The sequence below is a fragment of the Canis aureus genome, chromosome 20 (assembly GCF_053574225.1).
Source record: "Canis aureus isolate CA01 chromosome 20, VMU_Caureus_v.1.0, whole genome shotgun sequence".
Classification (NCBI taxonomy): Eukaryota; Metazoa; Chordata; class Mammalia; order Carnivora; family Canidae; genus Canis; species Canis aureus.
Window position 1 is genome coordinate 57,862,569 of NC_135630.1, and position 19,671 is coordinate 57,882,239.

Genomic DNA, 19,671 nt, shown 5'->3' on the forward strand with positions numbered 1-19,671 from the left:
ATGATCCAGCAATTCTATTTCTGCATATCCAAAAGAATTGAAATTATGATCTCGAGGAGATGTTAGCACACTCGTGTTCATTGAAGCACTATTCACAGTAGCTGAGATGAGCTACCTAAATATCCACTGATGGATGAATGGATCAAGAAAATGTGGTACATACATACAGTAGAATATTAGGTTAAAAAAAGGAAATTCTATAATATGTGACAATAAGGATAAACTTTGAACACCATGCTAAGTGAAATAAGCTAGTCACGGAAGGACACGTACTACATGATTTTGCTTCTAAGAGGCATCTGATAGTCAAAATCATAGGGTCAGAGAATGAAATATTGGTTGCCAGGGCCTGCATGGAGGGGGAAATTATGAATCAGCGGGTATAAATTTTCAGTTATGTAAGATGCGTAAGTTCTGGAAAGCTGCCATACACAATTGTGCCTATAGTTAACATTTTGTACAGTTAAAACTTTAAGAAGATGAATCTTAAAATGTTAAAAGTGTTCTTGCCATTATTAATAATAATTAAAAAGTCCATTTGGAGATACAAAGAGAGTGGAGGCACGCAGAAAGGATTGTTTGCTGATTTTGGTTAAGCATTGCAAACATTTGATTTCAGGGTTCTGTCTCATAAGAACCACCAAGGGAACTTTTGAATGGGACTGGGCTTTCATAAGTGTCTTTTATTGACTTTTTCCTCCTAATTGGAATGCTTGACAAGGAGAGGAGAGGAAAAGGAGGAGAGCTTAGTACCTGGGTTGCTACATCATAGGCCTCAGATTGTTCTTGAAATCCCAGGGTCAGAAGATACTTTTTCAGATTATTCTATATATCAGATTCTAGCCAAAGAAATGAAAGTCACTCTAGGTCTCTGAGTAGATGAAATTTCGTCCAGGAAACAGATTACACAGATGACACGGGAGCTTGAGGGACCGAGGTTGGGGCCTTCAGGTGCGAACTAGAACTAGAAGGAAGGTCTACTGGCGAGACCTGTAGCTCGTAGAGACATCAGTGGAGACAGAAGAAAAAAAATTACCTAGTTACTCCCTTCCTCCTGCCCTCCTCCATCTTCCGGTGTTGTCTCCCATATGCCAAAGCTAGAGGGCAGAAGAGCCTGGAAGAGCGGCTCCCTGAGATAAAGAGCAGGGCAGGGCAGGGCAGGACAGGCCAGAGCAGAGCACAAACTGGCAGGGAAGGGGCACGTTGAGGTATCCTATTTCCCCTATCCCTCTGACACGTTCCATAACACACATGCTCACTAGCCAGGATTTTTAGCGCATGTTTGTGCATGTGTTTGTGCATGTGTATCTTAGGTCTTTGTTGAGCTTATGTCCTAGGCATGAGAAGAGTGCACGAGTGGATCATTTTTAAGATCATATGTAAAGTGACAGCGAACACTCCTGTTTTCAGCTAGCGCTTAACATCTATATAATGCCAAAACATCTGGTCTTTTCCATCATTCCAGGCGTATCCTTAGTCCAGCGAGTGGATTGCTTGGTGTTACATACAGAAAACAGCTGGCTGGTTAACAAGAGTTTTGATTATGGCTGAATTGGCTGGATGTTTGGTGTCACGTAGACTGTTGTTATGACTGGCGAAAGATGGAACAGAGCCAGTTACAGTGAAGACCAAAAACAAATATAAAACTTCGTGTGGAATTTCACTAGAAAAGATAATTATTTCTTTCTTTTTAAAGTTTTATTTATTTATTTTTTATGTGATGTCTACCCCCAACATGGGGCTTGAACTTGTGACCCCGATATCAAGAGTCACATGCTCCACTGACTGAGCTAGCCAGGTGCCCTGATATTTGCTTCTAAGACTGACTCTCATAAACATCGAGACCTGGTCTAGTTTATCTCTGGGGTCCCTCCACTCCACGTTTTAGCTCCTTGCATCCAGGTGTCCCCTGCCGTGCACCCCGTATCTTCAGGCTGCCTGCGGCCATTCAGGTGGCAGTGGCACCAGCTAAGGCACTGGCTCCTGGGACTTTTCTTCTGGGGAAGGACCTCCAGCTTCTTTATTTTTTTAGCCTTTATATCCCTCTCCCCTTTTACTTGGCTCATCAAATTTCATCTGTTGTATCATTCAGAGATCTGAGTCTGCTGAAAGGTCAACTGGTCTGAGAATCTGCAGAACGTTCTGCTAAATGAAGTGAGCCTGACACAGAAAGACAAATACTGTATAGTCGCACTTATATTTGGAATCGAAAAAAGTCAAATTCAGAACACAGAATAGGATAAGAAAATTGGAGAATTATTAGAATAAAAGCAGAGGATAAATTGGTGGCTGCCAGGAGCTAGGAGATGAAAGAAATGGAGAGATGTTGGTCCAAGGGCAAGGGTACAAACTTTCAGTTCTAAGATGGGTAAGTTCTGGGGATCTAATGTACAGCCTGGGGACTACAGTAAATAATCCATATTGTATAATTGAAAGTTGTTAAAAGTAGCTCTTAAATTGTTCTCACCACACACACAGACTCACAAATAAGTATGTGAGGTGATGAATGTGTTAATTAGCTTGACTGTGGTACTCATTTCACAATGTCCACATATCTTAGATCACCTTGTACACCTTAAACACGTACAATTTTTATTTGTTAATTGTATTTCGGTAAAACTGGAAAAAAATCTAATGCTCATGAAGGCGTTTTTGGGTGATATTGTGTTAATATTTATCTCTTCATCTTTTCATATGTGAATACGGTCTCAAGTGAGACCGAAATCCAGGCATATTTGGCAAATTTTTCTCCTGTATTTGCCAGAAGCACATTTGCACAAACACTGAAGAATGTCTTGGGAGAAGAAGGAGCCAGGCTGGATGAATTCTCAAAAGAGAGCTTTGCCTGCTGGGGGTTGGGCTGGGTCAGTGCGCACCACGGTTGCAGTCACCTAGAGCTGTCTCTCAGCCCTACTGGAAACAGCTGAGCTCTGTGGAGAGCAGAGGGACTCTTGTTAAATTTAAAGGCGAGTTAGAGAGCGAGAAGGGAGAGAGAGAGAAAGAGAACACTCTGTAAGTTCCGGGACCAAAATGGAAGTGAGGTATTCTTTGCTATGACATTGTTCCCTACAGAGATTTGATTTCTTGAGGGCTCTATTACCCCTCTAAGATCACTTCAGGAACTAGCTGGAATATGGTCATGTAGGGGCAGGTCTGAGATGCCCTCTGAAAACCCAAGAAACACTGGAAAGGAGTTTGCAGGAGGTGAGGAATGGAGCAGTGACTGGGGATGCTGAAGGCCTGAGGATCTAGCATAAGTGGATGTATAAGCCAGGAACATTTAAATCATTATTTTATTTTATTTTTATTTTTTAAATCATTATTTTAATTAATATTTTAGCACACCCGTGTTAAGGTGTAAGAAAATTCAGGTTATACCTATAACATTTGCATATTAACAGAGCCTTTGTATGTTTTGAGTCTACTAAGTAGATTTGTAGTGGCATTTTCAGATCAAATCAGTGGTAAATTGGTGAAGGAAAAATCCTTTCAGTCACTCTTTTAAGCATTCTTCAAATAATATTTAATACATTTGCTTCTTACCCTACTGGTTTTGTTAGCTTGAGACATGGGGATTTGAAATGTCACTATACAATTATTGATTCAGGCTTGGCTGCCACTGGGGAAGAGAGTAGTGTGAAATCCTAGCATATTTATGAAATCGAAGCAGAGATTTTTTTATTTGCTCACAACTAGCAATATTAAAATGGAAATATTAATTTATAGAAATGATTAAAGTAAAACTTCAATTAACAATAGGTTTGCTGGTTGGTCTCACTATATTAGTTAATATACTTAACAAAAGTGTACTCAATGCCTATGTCTCATGCACCCTGCTGGGCTACGGTAAACTTCCATGAGTTCAGCAGATTTAAAATCTAGTGCAGGTAAATCATGCTTAAAATCGCTTGTTGTTGACTGAGATATCATTTGAAAAATATAAGACATCTGACAACACTGTGTCATATTTATAACCCCCCCAAAAAATTCTCCATAAAAAAGATTATATTTTCTTTTATCAGAGAGTATTTTCCTCCTCTGGAGATCTGGATATACGAGTGTATATCAGTGTTTTGTTGGTGTGTGTGTGTGCAGTAGTAGTAGTAGCAGTAGTAGTACTTGTATCCGTGGTTACCAGAGCCTTATAGGGCTAAAGAAAGATTTCAGAAATGCAAACAGCAAATATATATATTTCATCTGTAGAAAAAAAAATCCAGCTTTTATATAAACCACCAAAATTACAGTCAGCTGCTGGGAGGAAAATAAAGGCAAAGATCCTGTTTACAAGGCATCTAGAGTTCAGCCATCAGATGGTTTTGGTTAAGACATAATTTCTCTTCATGCTGATGTTTCTAGAAGACATTTTCTGTGAGTTGGCAATTACCCAGCTGCTTAGTGTCTTCCTCTTTCTTGTGTTTTTATAGTACCGTTGTAGTGGGACTTTTGATGACCTTTACTAGAAACTTACTCCATTGCATCCTTTCTGCAAACTGTGTAGAACTCTGATTTTTTTTTTCTTTTTTTTTGGCGTGTGGTTTTCCCATTGCTTCTTTGGAGTTCTTTCTGCCCTTCTCTTACTTCTGTCAGCAAAGGGATGGTATTAAATCTTATTAAGTATTTAAGCTTATAATGGACTTACCCTTTCTACCTTTTCTATGCCTGCCTGGAGTGAGAGTGCATTAGAATATTTACTCCTTGCAGCTACCCTGCCATGCCTGCAATAACTAGGTGATAAATCATCTCATGCCAAGTTAATATTCTGCTTGTTGAGAAGTATGCTACTGGGCTAGGTGGGCCCCACCACACAAAGGTGGGGGAGTCAAGCTGTCTGTTTACAAAAGGGTCAGAGTTTTCCCATATATGTGTGCCAGGACTTGGAGACAAGGAAACCAGTCTTGATGAACTGCGGTGTATTCCCCATGCCTCTTGAATTAAAGCATCCAATGACAATCTCTTTGCAACTACAGTGGCAGGTTTGGATTCGTCAGTGGCTTTGGATTTGAACTCATTGTCCTCATTGTCTAAAAATGAGAACACCTTGGCACTCGTTGCTATAAGGAATCCAGTACACCCATCTATGAGGATTTTTTTTTTGCACACTACATTTTAAAAAATACATTTTTTTTTTACCTAGAGGTAAAGCCATGCAAAATATTTTTATTCAGTTATGTTTTAGATGTAGGAAAAAACCCTCTTTGTGACTACCACCATACATCCTCTGTTGGTTTACTTGGTTTTAATCATCTTCTTTGAAACTGAAAGTGATCATTCTGGGTCATAGCTAAAGAAGCACTTGCCCCCTTTTCAGTTGGAAAACATATGTTTGAATTATGGAAGAATGAAAAAGTACCCCCAACTCATAATTCTTGGCTTCTTTCCTTTTGTAGAGAGGTGGGAAGAGAAGGGGAGAGAAAAACAAATTTCATAGACTATTTCTCTACCTTCTTTCTCTAGAATCATTGAATATTATTTGAAATATTAATCTATTTGTATTTTAAAGAAAACCATATTCATCTATAAAGTCATGTCTTATTTCCTTTATTTTATTTAATTCTGGAAGGTATTACATGGAAAATATGCATATTCTTTTCCTTACATAGTTTGTGAGTAATTTTTCTTACATAGTTTGTGAGTTTGTGAAAAACATTGCTGTGACCTAGCTTGTGACCTTATACAAAACTCAGTATTGTATTCTTCAGGAGGCATTGTGTAAATGTTTATTTATAACCACCACTTGGTTCCCTCTTTTGGCTCTCATCTCTGACGGTGTATTTTTTGTTAGATTTGAGTTAGGTAACAAGTAGAATACCATCTCTCAACAAGTATTTTTACTGCAGGTATTTTCTAATATTTGTGATTTAGATATTTATACAGTGTTTTATAAAGCTTTATTTTCTTAGAATTTAGCTCGAAATACAGTGGGTGTAAAACAGGTGTCACCGTCTCATGGCAGTGATGGCAAATTGGGGGCCAGAAGGTATTCATGAATTGTGTGAGATCACACAGTGGTAAAGCAAAGGCTGGCTGCCTTGACTAAAGTATGTCAGAGGGTAGTTCCAGGGCTTCGGCTCAGCTACAGCTTGTCTCTTGCCCAGAGTACAGTTGGCCTCTCTTCTGCCTCTCCATGAAGATAGGAGTCTTATCTATCTTGTTCACAATCTCAACCCTAGCAACTTGCCCAGTACCTGGAATGTAGTAGTTAATACGTACTTATGAATGAATGAATAATTGAAGTGAATGAATGAAGTCCAGAAAGATGCCGGAGGCTACTTTGTGTAACAATGCAATATGCCTTCCGCCCCTTTTCCCCATGTTTCTCTTATTACGCCTAGAAACAATAATATAATTTGAAACAATAGAGTTTGACAGTGACTTATTTAAGCACTTGTATGGTTGTAAGGCAAAAAGAATTTCATTTAAAACCCCTATTTCTTGACTTACTCTGTTACACTAGAAAATTAAATTAAATCTCTCTGGGTCTTGATATCCATCTAGAACTTGGCTATACTCTGAGAATGTTTTGTGATCTGGTTCTTGTTTGCATTTGGGGTCTGCTTTATGGGGCTAGGAATGTATGTATCTTCACTACATTTTTTTTCAGCTGAACACATTGTGAGTCTTCACAGAGTTAGATTGTTACTCTGAAAAAGTTACCCCTGGGAAGATGGTGGGCACTTTTGGATATTACTTTTTCTTTTTCAGGGCCCCTAGGGAACCATTTAGTGGATGTGCACCATCACACTTAAATTCCCTCTCAGCCACTATAAATGCCTTTGGCAATGACATCCTGCAAAAGCCACCCTCTATCGTAAGGTTTTTGTCTGGAGAATTCTCTATTCCAGTCTCATGTCTTTGGAATATTTCAGGCAAGATACTTTTTTTGGGGGAGGAGGGGGAGTTTTATTTGAATGATTAGAATGTGCTTGAGAGAGGGGAAACAGCCAAGGACATGGTCAGCTGGCCCTGAGACACCATGGAGACAAGTAAACACTGGATTATTATTTCCACCACTTCTTTCTACCACTCTGAATGTGGTAGATATTGCGATAAATAAGACCTCTGAAGGAAGGTAGGACAATTACCCTCATTTTCTCCTGCCCCACCTTTTCACCTTATAAAAGTTTTGCAGACTCAAACCAAACTTATTGGCTGGGAGCCTAAAGGGATTCCTCATCGTGTGGCAGGCTGTTACAGCATTTTTATGATGGCTAGTGTTTCTTTTGGTCTGAAACCCAGATATGTGAAATATAGGTCAGGAGTTGAAAAGTAATGCCTGCTTGTCATGTGAAAGGAAATAATTGGCATGAAATGTAGAAAAGAATGCCTGCCATCCTGGCAGCATTGGGTCATTTTTTTTCCTATTGGTTTTGGCTGCTGTTCCAGAGGAATAATGGGCAGGTTCATAAGTCTTAGAATATATCTTTATTTACTCTGTCAATATGGTGACTTGAGCCCCCCGGAGACAGTCAGCCTGGAAGTCTTTGCTTGTGTCATTTCTGTCCTGGGTACATGACCGTACACACCATGACAAATTAATACGAATGGAATAATGAGTTTCTCTTAGTCCCATGCCAGACCTGCTGGGGAAAACATTTACAAGAATCCTTTGAGAGATTTGAGATCACATACAAGTCTTATATATAGAGAGATTATCATTTTGAATAAAGAGTTTTGTTTTAGCCTTACCTGGGCAATCCCCACAAGAGTAAGCACATTGCAGGAAGACTCAGTCTCTAAATGGATTGAGTCCCAACCGTTGATTTTTGAAATGATGCACACATTCTCCTTTTTAAAGAACAGGTGTCTGAGGTCCTAGGACTAGTTCACTGAAAAATCTAAAGGGAGTAGAAATACATTATTTATTTCCAATGAAAGGCAATAGAAAAAACACAATCTTAATGTTGGTAATTAGGCAAAATAGAGGGATAACAGAATTAAAGAACATAACTTTTTAAGTTACTCTCTGATAATTAATAGTTCTGCAGCTTCAAAGAATACAGTTCAGTCTAATAATCCAAACGTATTGTCCGCTTTAAAATTTCTTCCATCCTCAGCCAGGGCTGAGCAAGGATTGGAAGCCTGGAGTGGTGTGTGTGGGTATGTGTGTGCATGCACACGTGGTGTGCGTGCATATGGGAAGTGGCATCTCCTCTTCCATTCTCTCACCGTGGTTTCTGGCCCCTCCAGCACTGGAGTGAGATGAAGGAAGATACATAAACGGGGCAGTAGAGATCTTACTGATGTGATTTGGCTTTGACTTCACAGATGTTCAAAGCAGATTCTTTTTATCCATTGTTTTTGGGGTGATTCCCCTTATGAGACCCTCATCTATAACTCCCATGCCTGTGAAATAGGTGATACTTCAAGCAGTTGGTTACTTTTGACATTGTCCTCAGTTCCTAGACTTCTGGTAGCTGTCCGTCTCTTGAGTCACTTTGTCTTTTAGACAGTTCTTTCAAGATGGCTCTAGGTTTGTTTCCTCCTGTGTGGCCCATGTCTTGTCTTTGTGCATTGCTCCAGTCTGGCCATAGCGTCTTACCCCCAGCATTTACACTCTGGGAGATACTTGTCAAACTCTCCCAAGTCTCCCTTTGAGTTTGCTCTCACCTGACTTAAAGTAAGGAAGTAGTCTTTTTCCCTTGGGGCAACAATATCTGCAATAACTTTCTCCAAAGGATTCTTCTCCAGTTCTTCCAACTCAAGAGTCATTACTGCTTGGAATAAACCACTTGGCAGAAGTGGTTTTGCAGTCTTAGCAATTCTGCGTGGGGCCCTTCCTACCTCACTGTTATATATACATAGACCTTTGGGGCCTTGGCTAAAACTGAGATAGAAAGAATCGCATTTATCTTTCTGTCGAATGTCCAATTTTACTTCATTGCATATGGTCTTCATGTACTTTGGACTATGAGTATAAACAATAGTGTCCCAATTCAAGTTCTTTATAATCACAAGTAGCATTGTGAGAAAAATGGAAAGAAAGAGATCGGTAGAAAAGATATTCTTTGAGATAAATCTGGCAGAGATATATGATGAGAGAAATATAAATGATAAAAAAATGTTAATGACACAATTTAGTGTGATCTTAAGAACAGAAAAATGATGGTGGAGAAGGGAAATTTCTACTAAGAGACATTGTCAAATGAGGACAATTTGGTTCCTGTTCAGAGATGCTCCTAAAAAGGAGGGAAGGAACAGATATGGTGTGCAACTAAAAATGGTACTTCCTATCCATCTGTAACCAACCCATAAAATATCTATATTTACAGAGAAAAATGTTTCTTCAAATTAATCCCTTGATCTCATCTCCTTGTGCTGATACAATCCCGCACCCCTTTGTCTTCCATTAATCCCTTATGTACTCAGTCTACCTCCAGTGTCGCCCAGGTAAATAATTTACTCAAAAACTATTTGTGGAGCACCTGCTAAGTGCAAGGCACTGTGCTCGGCGTGTTGAGGACATAACATGTTATGGCACAGCCTACTCTAAAGATTTCAGTTAAGATGGATGATAAGAGACACGCTCATAGGTGGAGTTACAGACATTCATAGACCTGTTAATGTTAGAAGGTTAGTTAGTGTGCTTCTGTTATTTTATAGGTGAGAGAACTGAAACCCAGAGTGTTTAAGTGGCTTTAGAGTCAGCTAGTTAGGTAATGGCAGAGCTAGAACCCAATTCTTTTTACTTCTGCTCCACAATGCTTGCTTCTACTATAATATCTCACCTCTCTTAAAAATACGATACTTTGATATGGCATTACAAAGTCTTGAGCCACTTATTCTGATAAAACAGTTGTATGCTGGAGCTGGCTCTCATCACCTCTCAAGAGCAGATTGTATGCACTTTTCTCACTGTAGGTTTTGAAATCGGCAATGCCATGGTAGGACACGTTATACCACAGAAATTGGCAAACACTGCAGATCAGTGATTTCCCTCTTTTCCACAGAGAGCCAGTTACTAAACACATAGTGGTACACTACTGCTCATAAATAATAATTATCACGTGAGTGGATTTTATGGAGAAATGGAATTTAGACAGGCAAAGAGGGAATGAGGGGGGCTACTTGAGAGTGGAATTATGGGCTGAACAGTGTTCTAGGATAGTTAATAGAGCATTTTGGTTGGGTGGGGGAAATTTTGCACAGAAGTCCCAGATCACAAGTCTGCAGAGACGAGACTTAATAAATAAAGGTCTAAATCAGGATGGGGTTATGAGTAATAAGGGATGATGGAGACTGTAGTAAGGTGGAAAGTAAAGGTCTGCCTAAAAGTAGTATTTTTTTTTTTTTAAAGCTTGCTATATTGTATCCACTTTGAATTTTCCATAAGGGACTGACAGGAGTTAACTTAGAAAGCAGTTACAATCAAATAGGGCCCTGAGAAGGGACTGTCATTTGCCTTTTTAAAACAGCACGGTTGACTTGACTAATGAAGGCAACGTTGGGCATCCTAATTTGTTTCCCTTTTCCTTCTTACCTTGTTTCCATGTTCTCACCTGGAGATAGCTGTAAATTATTTTTTGTTTGTATGCTTAAAAATTATTCAGTCAGTATTTTCCTTTGTTAGTTTGAACAGTTGAGTTTTTGAAATGAAACCATTCTCAGCCTTATCATCATACTTTAAGGGTAATGTTGCCCCCAAAGAGATAAAGATTCAATTATATTTCCAAAGGTATTCATTTATATATCTAGTTTTCTGAAAAAAAAAAAAAATCCCAGTATACAAAATGGAAGATTCATATGTTTTAGGGACGGATCTAGAAATACATAATTTATTAATTTAATTAATTTATTTAACTTTTAGAATTGTCCCAAATTAATTTTATTTTTTAATTTTTTAATTTTTTAAAATTTATTTATTTATTTATTTTTATTTTTTAATTTTTAAAAAAGATTTTGTTTATTTACTAATGAGACACAGAGAGAGACAGAGGGAGAAGCAGGCTCCTCACAGGGAGCCCTATGCGGGATTCGATCCTTGGACCGGGATCACGCCCTCAGCTGAAGGCAGACGCTCAAGCGCTGAGCCACCCAGGCGTCCCCCAAATTAATTTTAAATAGCCATTTAAACATCTCTCTTTTTTTTTAAGGTTTATTTATTTGCTTGAGAGTGTGGATGCATGAGAGATGAGAGAGAGACACAGAGAGAGTGAGCGCACAAGGGAGAGGGAGAAGCAGACTCTCCGCTGAGCAGGAGCCCCTTGCAGGGCTCATCCCAGGACCCTGGGATCATGACCTGAGCTGAAGGCAGATGCTTAACTGACCTAGCCACCCGGGTGCCTTGTAAACATGCCTAACTTTTTACATTAATCTGAAAGCACAACTCCACATAGCAGCCTTTTTTTTTTTTTTTGAAGTGAGAATTACCCATTTCAGAGATATCTTTACCCCAATGTATCAAGTCCACAGGAGTTTATAAAAAATGAAAAATCAATATAGTAAACAATCATGACTCTCACGGAAAGTTTCTCTATATAAAGGAAATCCTGTAGTTCTTACATGAAGATGTCCTACTAAGTTCTTAAAACTTCCTAGGTGTAATCATACTTCAGAGAAGCCCAATAAAAATCATTGAATAGCTTGCTGTAAATGTTTCACAAGCCTTTTTAATGATAGTTGACATCCCTTGTGTGTGAGAAGGACCTCACTGTAGGGCATATTGTCTCTTGTCCCAGAGATGGATTTGACTGAGGTCCCCTCTGTGATAAGCTTGTCAGGGATGGGGCAGGCATGAGGCGGAGATGGAGTGTGGCATTCAGACACTGGAAAATAAGTGAGCGTCTGATCATAGCAATCTAATCTATAACTTTGACCTCCTCAGCACAAAGGGACTAACTGGCAGATCCTATAAGAGGGGATTTCAGCCCCAGGCTTGCTTCCCACTATAACTCTGCCACATATATAAGTGAGAGAGAAGTAGATGCTTAATAAATATTAGCTGAAGAAGTGAGGGAACCAGAGGTCATCAATTGCAGATGTCTTGGGTTTGCTCACAATTTTAGGTTCTGCTTCCACCTAGATTCTGGGCCTCAGCTCACAGTTCTGGGCTTCTCTCTGGACATCCACTGTGGAAGACAGCATCTAACGAGTTCGGTGCAGCAGGCCAGGAAGATGCAGAAAACGTCATCCAGCGAGTAAGTGTCAGTCACCAAAGCACACCTGGAGTCAAAAGATGTTTGAATTTTCCTCAGAGCAGATAGTCCAGGTCTGAGGAGGAGTTCCAAAATGGACTCTTCTTTCAGGGGCTCTGAAATGTATGACTTGACATGTTTTGGGAAGTAAATGCTCTAAAGAAGAGTCAGCCAGATGAAAAATGTGTGCCCGAAGTCCTAGGTGCGCCCATATAGCTGCGGGAAGGCCTTGTAGCATCATGAATTTCTTGCTAGGATACACACAACTGAAATGGCGTATGAGATGTGTACCACGCTCCCCAAACCCAAATTCCAGCTTTTTTTTGAGTTGCCAGCATTTCCATTCCACAAAAATCTCAGGCTTTTACTTCCTCCCCTCAGATTCCTTTCCTGTGATATTTTTACTCCAGGGTTTTATCCTGTCACAGGACGTTACTTGGATTTAGCTCTTGTTCTTCTAGTTTGATTTGGTGCACGGTGTCCTGATGCACACCCATCAGGTCCTCCTTCCTCCTACCCTGATCATTCAGTGGGTTCCTCCTGGCTTTCATGCCCCAATATTTGTATCTCAGTGGCTGATTTCTTTTCCACCAGCACCACAGAAAACATATATGCCTATGAGACATGATCAGTAGGTGAGAACTAGCCGGGAATTTAACAATCCCTTGAAGTACCAGTTAACCGATGATCTCAGGAATTGGGCTCTCTTGCCCTTTAGGTGCTCCAATTTGATGGTGTATGTTTTGCACTGTTTCCTAGAGTTTCTTTAGTGAGATTAAATCAAGTTACCTAGAGTAGGTAGTAGGATTGATAAGGAACCCTTCTTTGTAGCTCTTTCTTACTTCCCTACCAATGTTCCCAGCATTTCCCAAAAAAAGCAATTTGCACTTGAGTCCTTGTCTCACGGTATCCTCCTGGGATAATACAAGTTTAGACATACCTCTCATATCAGGGGGCTCAATCTCTACCTCCTTACTATTTCTGTCTTTTCAAAAACTCTTGCTAAACCACATAGATTCTATTCCTATAAAAGGATGGACAATGGTTCAGGTTAAAACGTATGAAGTTATATAAATATGAAAATAATTTATACTTATGCTAGATAGTCCATGATTTTTAATCATTTAGCTAAATCAAAAGAAATAATTTGAGAAAACCAGGGTAGTATAAAAGAGAGTAGTATGGTTGAGGTCTCGGATGTACCAAAGGGACCAGCACTTTTCCAGGAATGACGATAGCTAACCATTTACTGAAAACTTACGTGCTAGTGATGATGCTAAGCCGTATACGTGTATAAGCCACACACACACACACACACACACATCTTAAATTATCCTCATAATAAACCTATGAAGAAGGGACACCTGGGTGGCTCAGTGGTTGAGCGTCTGCCTTCAGCTCAGGTCGTGACCCCGGGGTCCCAGGATCGAGTCCCACATTGGGCTCCCCACAGGAAGCCTGCTTCTCCTTCTGCCTGTGTCTCTGCCTCTCTCTGTGTCTCTGATGAATAAATAAATAAATAAATAAATAAATAAATAAATAAATAAATTTAAAAAATAAACCTATGAGGTAGATATAATTATTCTTTCTTTACTGATGATGAGGACACATGGACTTAAGTAATTTGTCCGATATCATTTCATATGGGGCAATCCAGATTCAAACTCAGAATCTTTTTTTTTCCAGAACTTACTCTTGCTGACGTTCATTCTGTTAACTATTTTTACTATCTTCCTTAGAAGTTTTCTTTAAAGTAGATGAAAGATATATGATCAGCCCTGCTGACTGATTCAGAAATGCAGTTTGTGGGGGCACACTGGTGGCTCAGTTGGTTAAATGTCCAACTCATGATTTTGACTCACGTGATCTTAGGGTTGTGAGATTGAGCCCCGCATGGGGCTCTGTGCTGAGTGAGGAGCCGGATTAGGAGTCTCTCTTTCCCTCCCTGTCTGCCCCTCTCCATCTGCTCTCTCTCTAATAAAAAAAAAAAAATAAGAAAGAAACAAAAGAAATGCAATTGAGAAACACAAATTCTGTAACAATACAATTATAGTTTTTCTTGAAAAGAATTGAGTTGGGAATGAATTATGGGGAGAAATTTAGATTTACCTTAATGTATTTTTATTTTTTAGTTCCTGTTAGAGACTACTTATATTAATTCTTTTATAGCATTATTGGTAATATGCATTAAACGAAGCTAGAAAAATAGGTCCAACTTTTGGACATATTTCTGGGGGGCATTTTGCTATTAGTTTAAAAAGATTATAGCAGATCAGTATCTGTAAATCACATTGCAACTTGAGGCTCACATTTGTTGATCCTGGGAAAGCTGAAATTCAGTACTCCTTTTTGAGATTAAGCTATGGTGCCAAGTCATTTGCAGAAAACTGACATCCTGATAGACCTGAAAAGAAAAAAGGGAAGAGAAAACGAATTGGATCATTCTATCAGGCTTCCCAAGGTTTAGAAATCTTAATTTAATGTGAATTTGGAGGTGAGGTAAGATAGGAATAGAGAGAGAGGACAGAAAAGAGAAAGAATTGACCAGGGACAATGAATAAATTGCTTCAGTGGCCTTGCTTCAGAATTCAGAGGTCTCTAACTTCCATTTACTAAGTTCCCTTACTTTTGGGTGTAGTCTACCTAGTGGTTTGAAATTGTTGCAATATGATAATATATTCTAGATTGTTGACATTTGAAGATGAGGCTATATTTAATCTGGCTACCTGTAGCAGTTTATTGAAATATGTTTTTCTCTGTTAAGATATGAGGTGTTATCAAATAGAACAAATATTTGACCTTCCAGCACAATCATTATGGGATATGTGTTAAATAGGCATGTCTTCAGGCGCAAGCATCAGAAACACTCAGTTAAAATCCCTCAGGATTGATGGAGTTTACTTTTCTTAAGTAACAGGAAGTCTAAAGGTAGGTGGTTGCCAGTGGTTCAGGAACGTAAGGGCCAGTGTCTGGGATTCTTAGTTGCAAATAGCAATTATACCCTTATCAAGTTTATGCCAAGGCAGAAAGAAGGGGGAGTGGAAGGATAAAAAGCTTTTCCAGAACCCCCATTTAAACTTTTCTTCTATCTTATTAATCATAACTGGGTTCCACTGGCATCCCTTAGCTTCAGGGGAGACTAGAGAAAAAGCATTTACTTTTTACCTTCTGATGGAAGGTGAAAGGAGGAAGCAGTTGGGAACGGATGTAAGATTAGCCAACCAAGAGTTCTCTTGCGATTCTGCTGTAGAGGTGAGAATCCATAAATATGAAGTATAAGAAAGCGCATTTCAGCAGGACATTCCAAGAAGGACTTACTAATTGCCACGGCTAAATGGACTGCTCCAGAGTTTAAATGGGCTGCCCCAATAGGTAACATGCTCTCTATCATTGCATGTATTTAAACATTAAGTGATTGAACATTTGACCAATCTCCCATGGAGAAGATTTAAGCATTAGATAGATAAGTGGTTGAACTAGATCTCTTTTAAAGTTGTCTTCAAATCCTTAAGACTGGGTGATATTCTGTAGCACTCCAATTTCTTGCAATCTGAAGATTGTTTTCTCTTTGTAGCTTATTTCCCTGTCATGTCCATTTCACAAATCTGCTTTACTTTTATCTTAACATTAATATCCAACAGTGAGATATCTAGATAGTCCCTATAAAGAAAATATCTTTATCCCCAACTGTGTTCATATCTTAAAAAAAAGCCATTTGCTTCCCTACCAGAAATGTGGACAGAATTGATGCCAGAAGAGCTCTTTATTTAAATGGACATGGTTTTTAATTTGATGCATTTTAAATCTTCAAAGGCTTCACTAAAGCTCTCACATGTTGTCCTAAGATGCACAGTAGGAATGTCAATTTCCATGGCAATCTTGAAGCACTTCTCTTGTTTTTTTGTTTGTTTCCTTTTGAAGTATAAATTTACAGAAAGGATCTCTCTTAGGGTTTGAATCTGTGTTCATGAAAGACAGAAATTGTTTGAAGAGAAAACCATATAGTGAGTTGAAATTAAAAATTAGATAATATTAAAAGTTTTGAGTTTTTGCTGGATATAGGCCAAACTGAAATGTTCTCTATTCCAAGGGAGCGTTATATGGAATAAGACTGGTTTCTGCTTTGTTTGTTGAAAAGCTAAACCAAAGATGTTAGAGAAATTCTGGAATGCATAGTATATCCAGCACTGAATTATATTTACCAGTCCCTGGAAGCAGGTAAATATTTTCACATATACCCTGTATACTCTATCTCAAGACAGAGAACTCTTATTGTTATTGTTCTTTTTCATAGAATCAGGAAAGACCAACTGAAGGAGAGAGTAGAGAATAAAAGGCAAATTTAAAAAGAAAGAAAAATTTCTCAATTTTGATTTGTCAAAAAAATCTGAGTAAAAATTGAGATACATTCTTCTTTTCCTATGAGGTATGATTAAAGTAGTTCTTAACATTCATTGTTGGAGAGGGTATGGGAAGACAGGCCCTACTGTTTATTTCTGGTGGGAACATTGATTGGCCTGAGTAATTTGGCGAGTAATTTTTGCTTTTTATCTGCCAAAAGCCTAAAAACATGATAATCTTTGACTCAGAATTTCCACCTCCAGGAATTTATTCTTCTGAAATTCTTAAATTGGTTGCAGTGTAAAAACCAAAGAATAGTACTGTAATATTGTTTGTAAGAGTATAAAATTGTATATAACCTAAATACTAAATAGACATTATACAGTGGGAGTTGAGAAACCTGGGGACATTTATAGAGTGGCAAATTATGTAGATTAAAAAAAATAAAGTACTAAAAAGGAAATGATATACTAAAAAAAACTTTATGTATTGCCTCCTCCTATTTTGATTTTTTAAAAAGTATATGATCATATACATTTTATACGATGTTTTAAGGAGTGTATCATTAACTCATAGAAGCCATAGTTTAGGAAAGAGTTTCACGTGATTTTGTGGAACAACTTAAAAGCTGAACTTGATTCAAGGACCATTTCTGTAGTGAATTCTCTGTTAAGATTATTTCTTTCATGTTATAAAATCTTGCCATTTGCAACGACATTGGTGTACCTAGAAGATTGAATGCTAAATGTGGCTAAGTCACACAAAGACAAATATCATATGATTTTACTTATATGTAGAATCTAAGAAGCAAAACAAATGAACAAATTATAAAAAGAGGCAAACAAAAAACCTACTTAAATACAGAGAAGAAACTGGTCATTGCCAGAGGGTGTGTTGCTCATCTCGGTGAGCACTGAGTAATGTATAGAATTGTTAAATTACTATATTTGCACCTGAAACTAATATAACACTATATGTTCATTATTCAATTAAAAGGAAAGGGAAAAAAAGTTTATTTCCTTCATATTAGGTCTGGTAAAAGCTAATCATTCATATTGCCCCAAGAATAGTGGTTTTACAGTGAGAATGTGGAGAGAAAGAACTGCTTGAAAAATTAATTTAAAAAACTGTAAATTAATTTACTTCTGGTTCTGGTTCCTCTACAGGCTGTTTCTATTTTTAGCAAGTTTACTAAATTCAATGCTTTGGTCTATCTATCTGAAAAATTGGAAGCTTGAAGATGAACAAAAATAGGATCGTACTGAGAGCTTCTGTACACAAATGTTGGGCAGTCTTTAGTTATCTCTTCATTGTCTTTGTGAGTTTTTATAAATAAGAGTATCTTTTAGATTATGTTATTCGAAGTATACTATCTTTGCATTATTAAATCCTTTGAATGATTTCTTGTTATTAAGTTTCTTGTTAATAGAAGCTTGTGTTGGAGAAAAATAATTTTCTCCCTGTTTGAATATCCTGTTACAGCTATGGAGTTCACTTCCTTAGTGAAGGGTAGGAGAATTATACAGAACAATTTTCCTAATGCAGCTATTCTTTTTTTGAGTCTTTATCAGCTTGCATGCTCTATGTGATTTTGCAGGCTTCTATTTCCTTTACACAAATGGCTCATCGTAGGCCTGTATTTCCTTTGGATTCAGTGATATTTAATAAAGCCCTTGCTGTATATTCCAGATTAGAAGGATATTACTATTTTCTCATGGTTGAGCTGTTTTCTTATGACTCTTGCTTTTCAATTCAATGGATAAAAGCAGTGACATGGAGGGATGGTTGGTGTTTTTTTTTTTTTTAATATTAGGGTTTTTCATCTCATTATTTCTTTTAGCTTCCATAAGAAAAAATTTATTTTCCTTTTATAGGTCAGAAATACAGTGGTCACTCATTTTTTAAAAACATGCCTCTGATGAATAGATGATCGTACATTCATGCATACATTATTCTACATATATATTGAAAGCTGAGTTTGAGAATACATCACAAGTACTAGAAACAGATTTACTTTTCTAATTTCTTATATTCTATTTCATGACTTTGTTTTGGGTAAAAGTGCTATGACATTTTTCCAACACATGTATTGGGGCTTGGGCTATTATGTGTCACTCACTGTTTATTATGCTTAGTGGAGCACCAGGCGGAGGCAGTCACCTAAGGCAAGAACAGCATTAGAATATTTCTGGTTCAGCACTCAGTATCACTTGGCATGACAGAAAGCCATTAATGTAGGTATTTAAAGGACTTCCCAGGCTCTTGGAAGATCAAGGTCAGTGCCATTTAAACATGATTAATGGTCATTAATTAGTTTTATTTAATTTATCTTTTATATTCTTGTCAACTCTAGAAGATAATAAACAAATTTTAAACAAGCCTGCAAGAGTGAATTCAAATTAATTAGTAAAACTATTCAGTCATTAAGAATGAAAATCTTTAGAATGACTCTGAGCATCTAGATCAATGCTATCCACTAGAAATAGAATGTAAACCACATATATAATTTAAAATTTGTAGTCACCACATTAAAAAATTAAAAAGCAGTTGGCATTAATTTTAAGAATATATTTTATTTTATCCAGTATAATCAAAGTATTATCATTTCAAAGAAATAATTTAAAATTTTAGATATTCCGAATTCTTTTTTTTTTTTTTTTTTTTTTTTGTAGTAAATCTTTGAAATCTGGTGTGTGTTTTTGCTTACAGCACATTTCAAATTTGGACTGGTCATATTTCAAGTGCTCGATATTTGAATGTATCTAGAGGCTACTATATTAGACAGTACAGGTCTAGATTTTTAAAGTTGAAGCTAATGCACTAGTTCATTTTTATTTTACCTAGTTGAGAGACATAAAATGACTGGTATGTAATTATAATTAGAGTAATTAATAAATATTTAGAATGACAACCAGGTCTAAGGACATAGAGTGAACTACCACTTTATAAAGAAAATGCAATGGATACATTGCTGATTCAATGCCAAGGGGTAAAGAAAAATACAAGCTGCTAGTGCCTTCTATTATGCAACAAATAAAACTCTAATCCACAAATCTAAAGGGAAAAGTAAAACTAATGAGCTTTGGTTGGAATGGGACCAATGGTGGAACCAGTTTGACCACACAGACATTTCCTACAGTCTCTTGGGGAGACAGATTTAAGGGCCACACTCTGGGCCTGAGGGCAGGGAGCCAAAGGG

The 19,671-nt window shown here is 37.7% G+C and overlaps 1 protein-coding gene across 15 annotated transcripts in view; it reads left to right on the plus strand.

Annotated features, from left to right (window-relative positions):
* Positions 1 to 19,671, plus strand: part of LOC144291848 (uncharacterized) — a 141,439-nt gene that overhangs the window by 19,928 nt on the left and 101,840 nt on the right. For 10 of the 15 annotated variants that reach the window (XR_013359417.1, XM_077861688.1, XM_077861689.1 and 7 more), the window contains exon 2: positions 12,020 to 12,134. The exons of 4 other annotated variants lie outside the window; for them this stretch is intronic. Coding sequence is in view for 9 of the 11 variants with exons in the window: in XM_077861688.1 (XP_077717814.1) it covers positions 12,020 to 12,134 (115 nt within the window). In the remaining 2 variants the exon portion in view is untranslated. Of the gene's footprint in view, positions 1 to 12,019; positions 12,135 to 18,617; positions 18,748 to 19,671 lie in introns of those variants that run through there. One more of the 15 variants, XR_013359420.1, reaches the window with a different exon arrangement.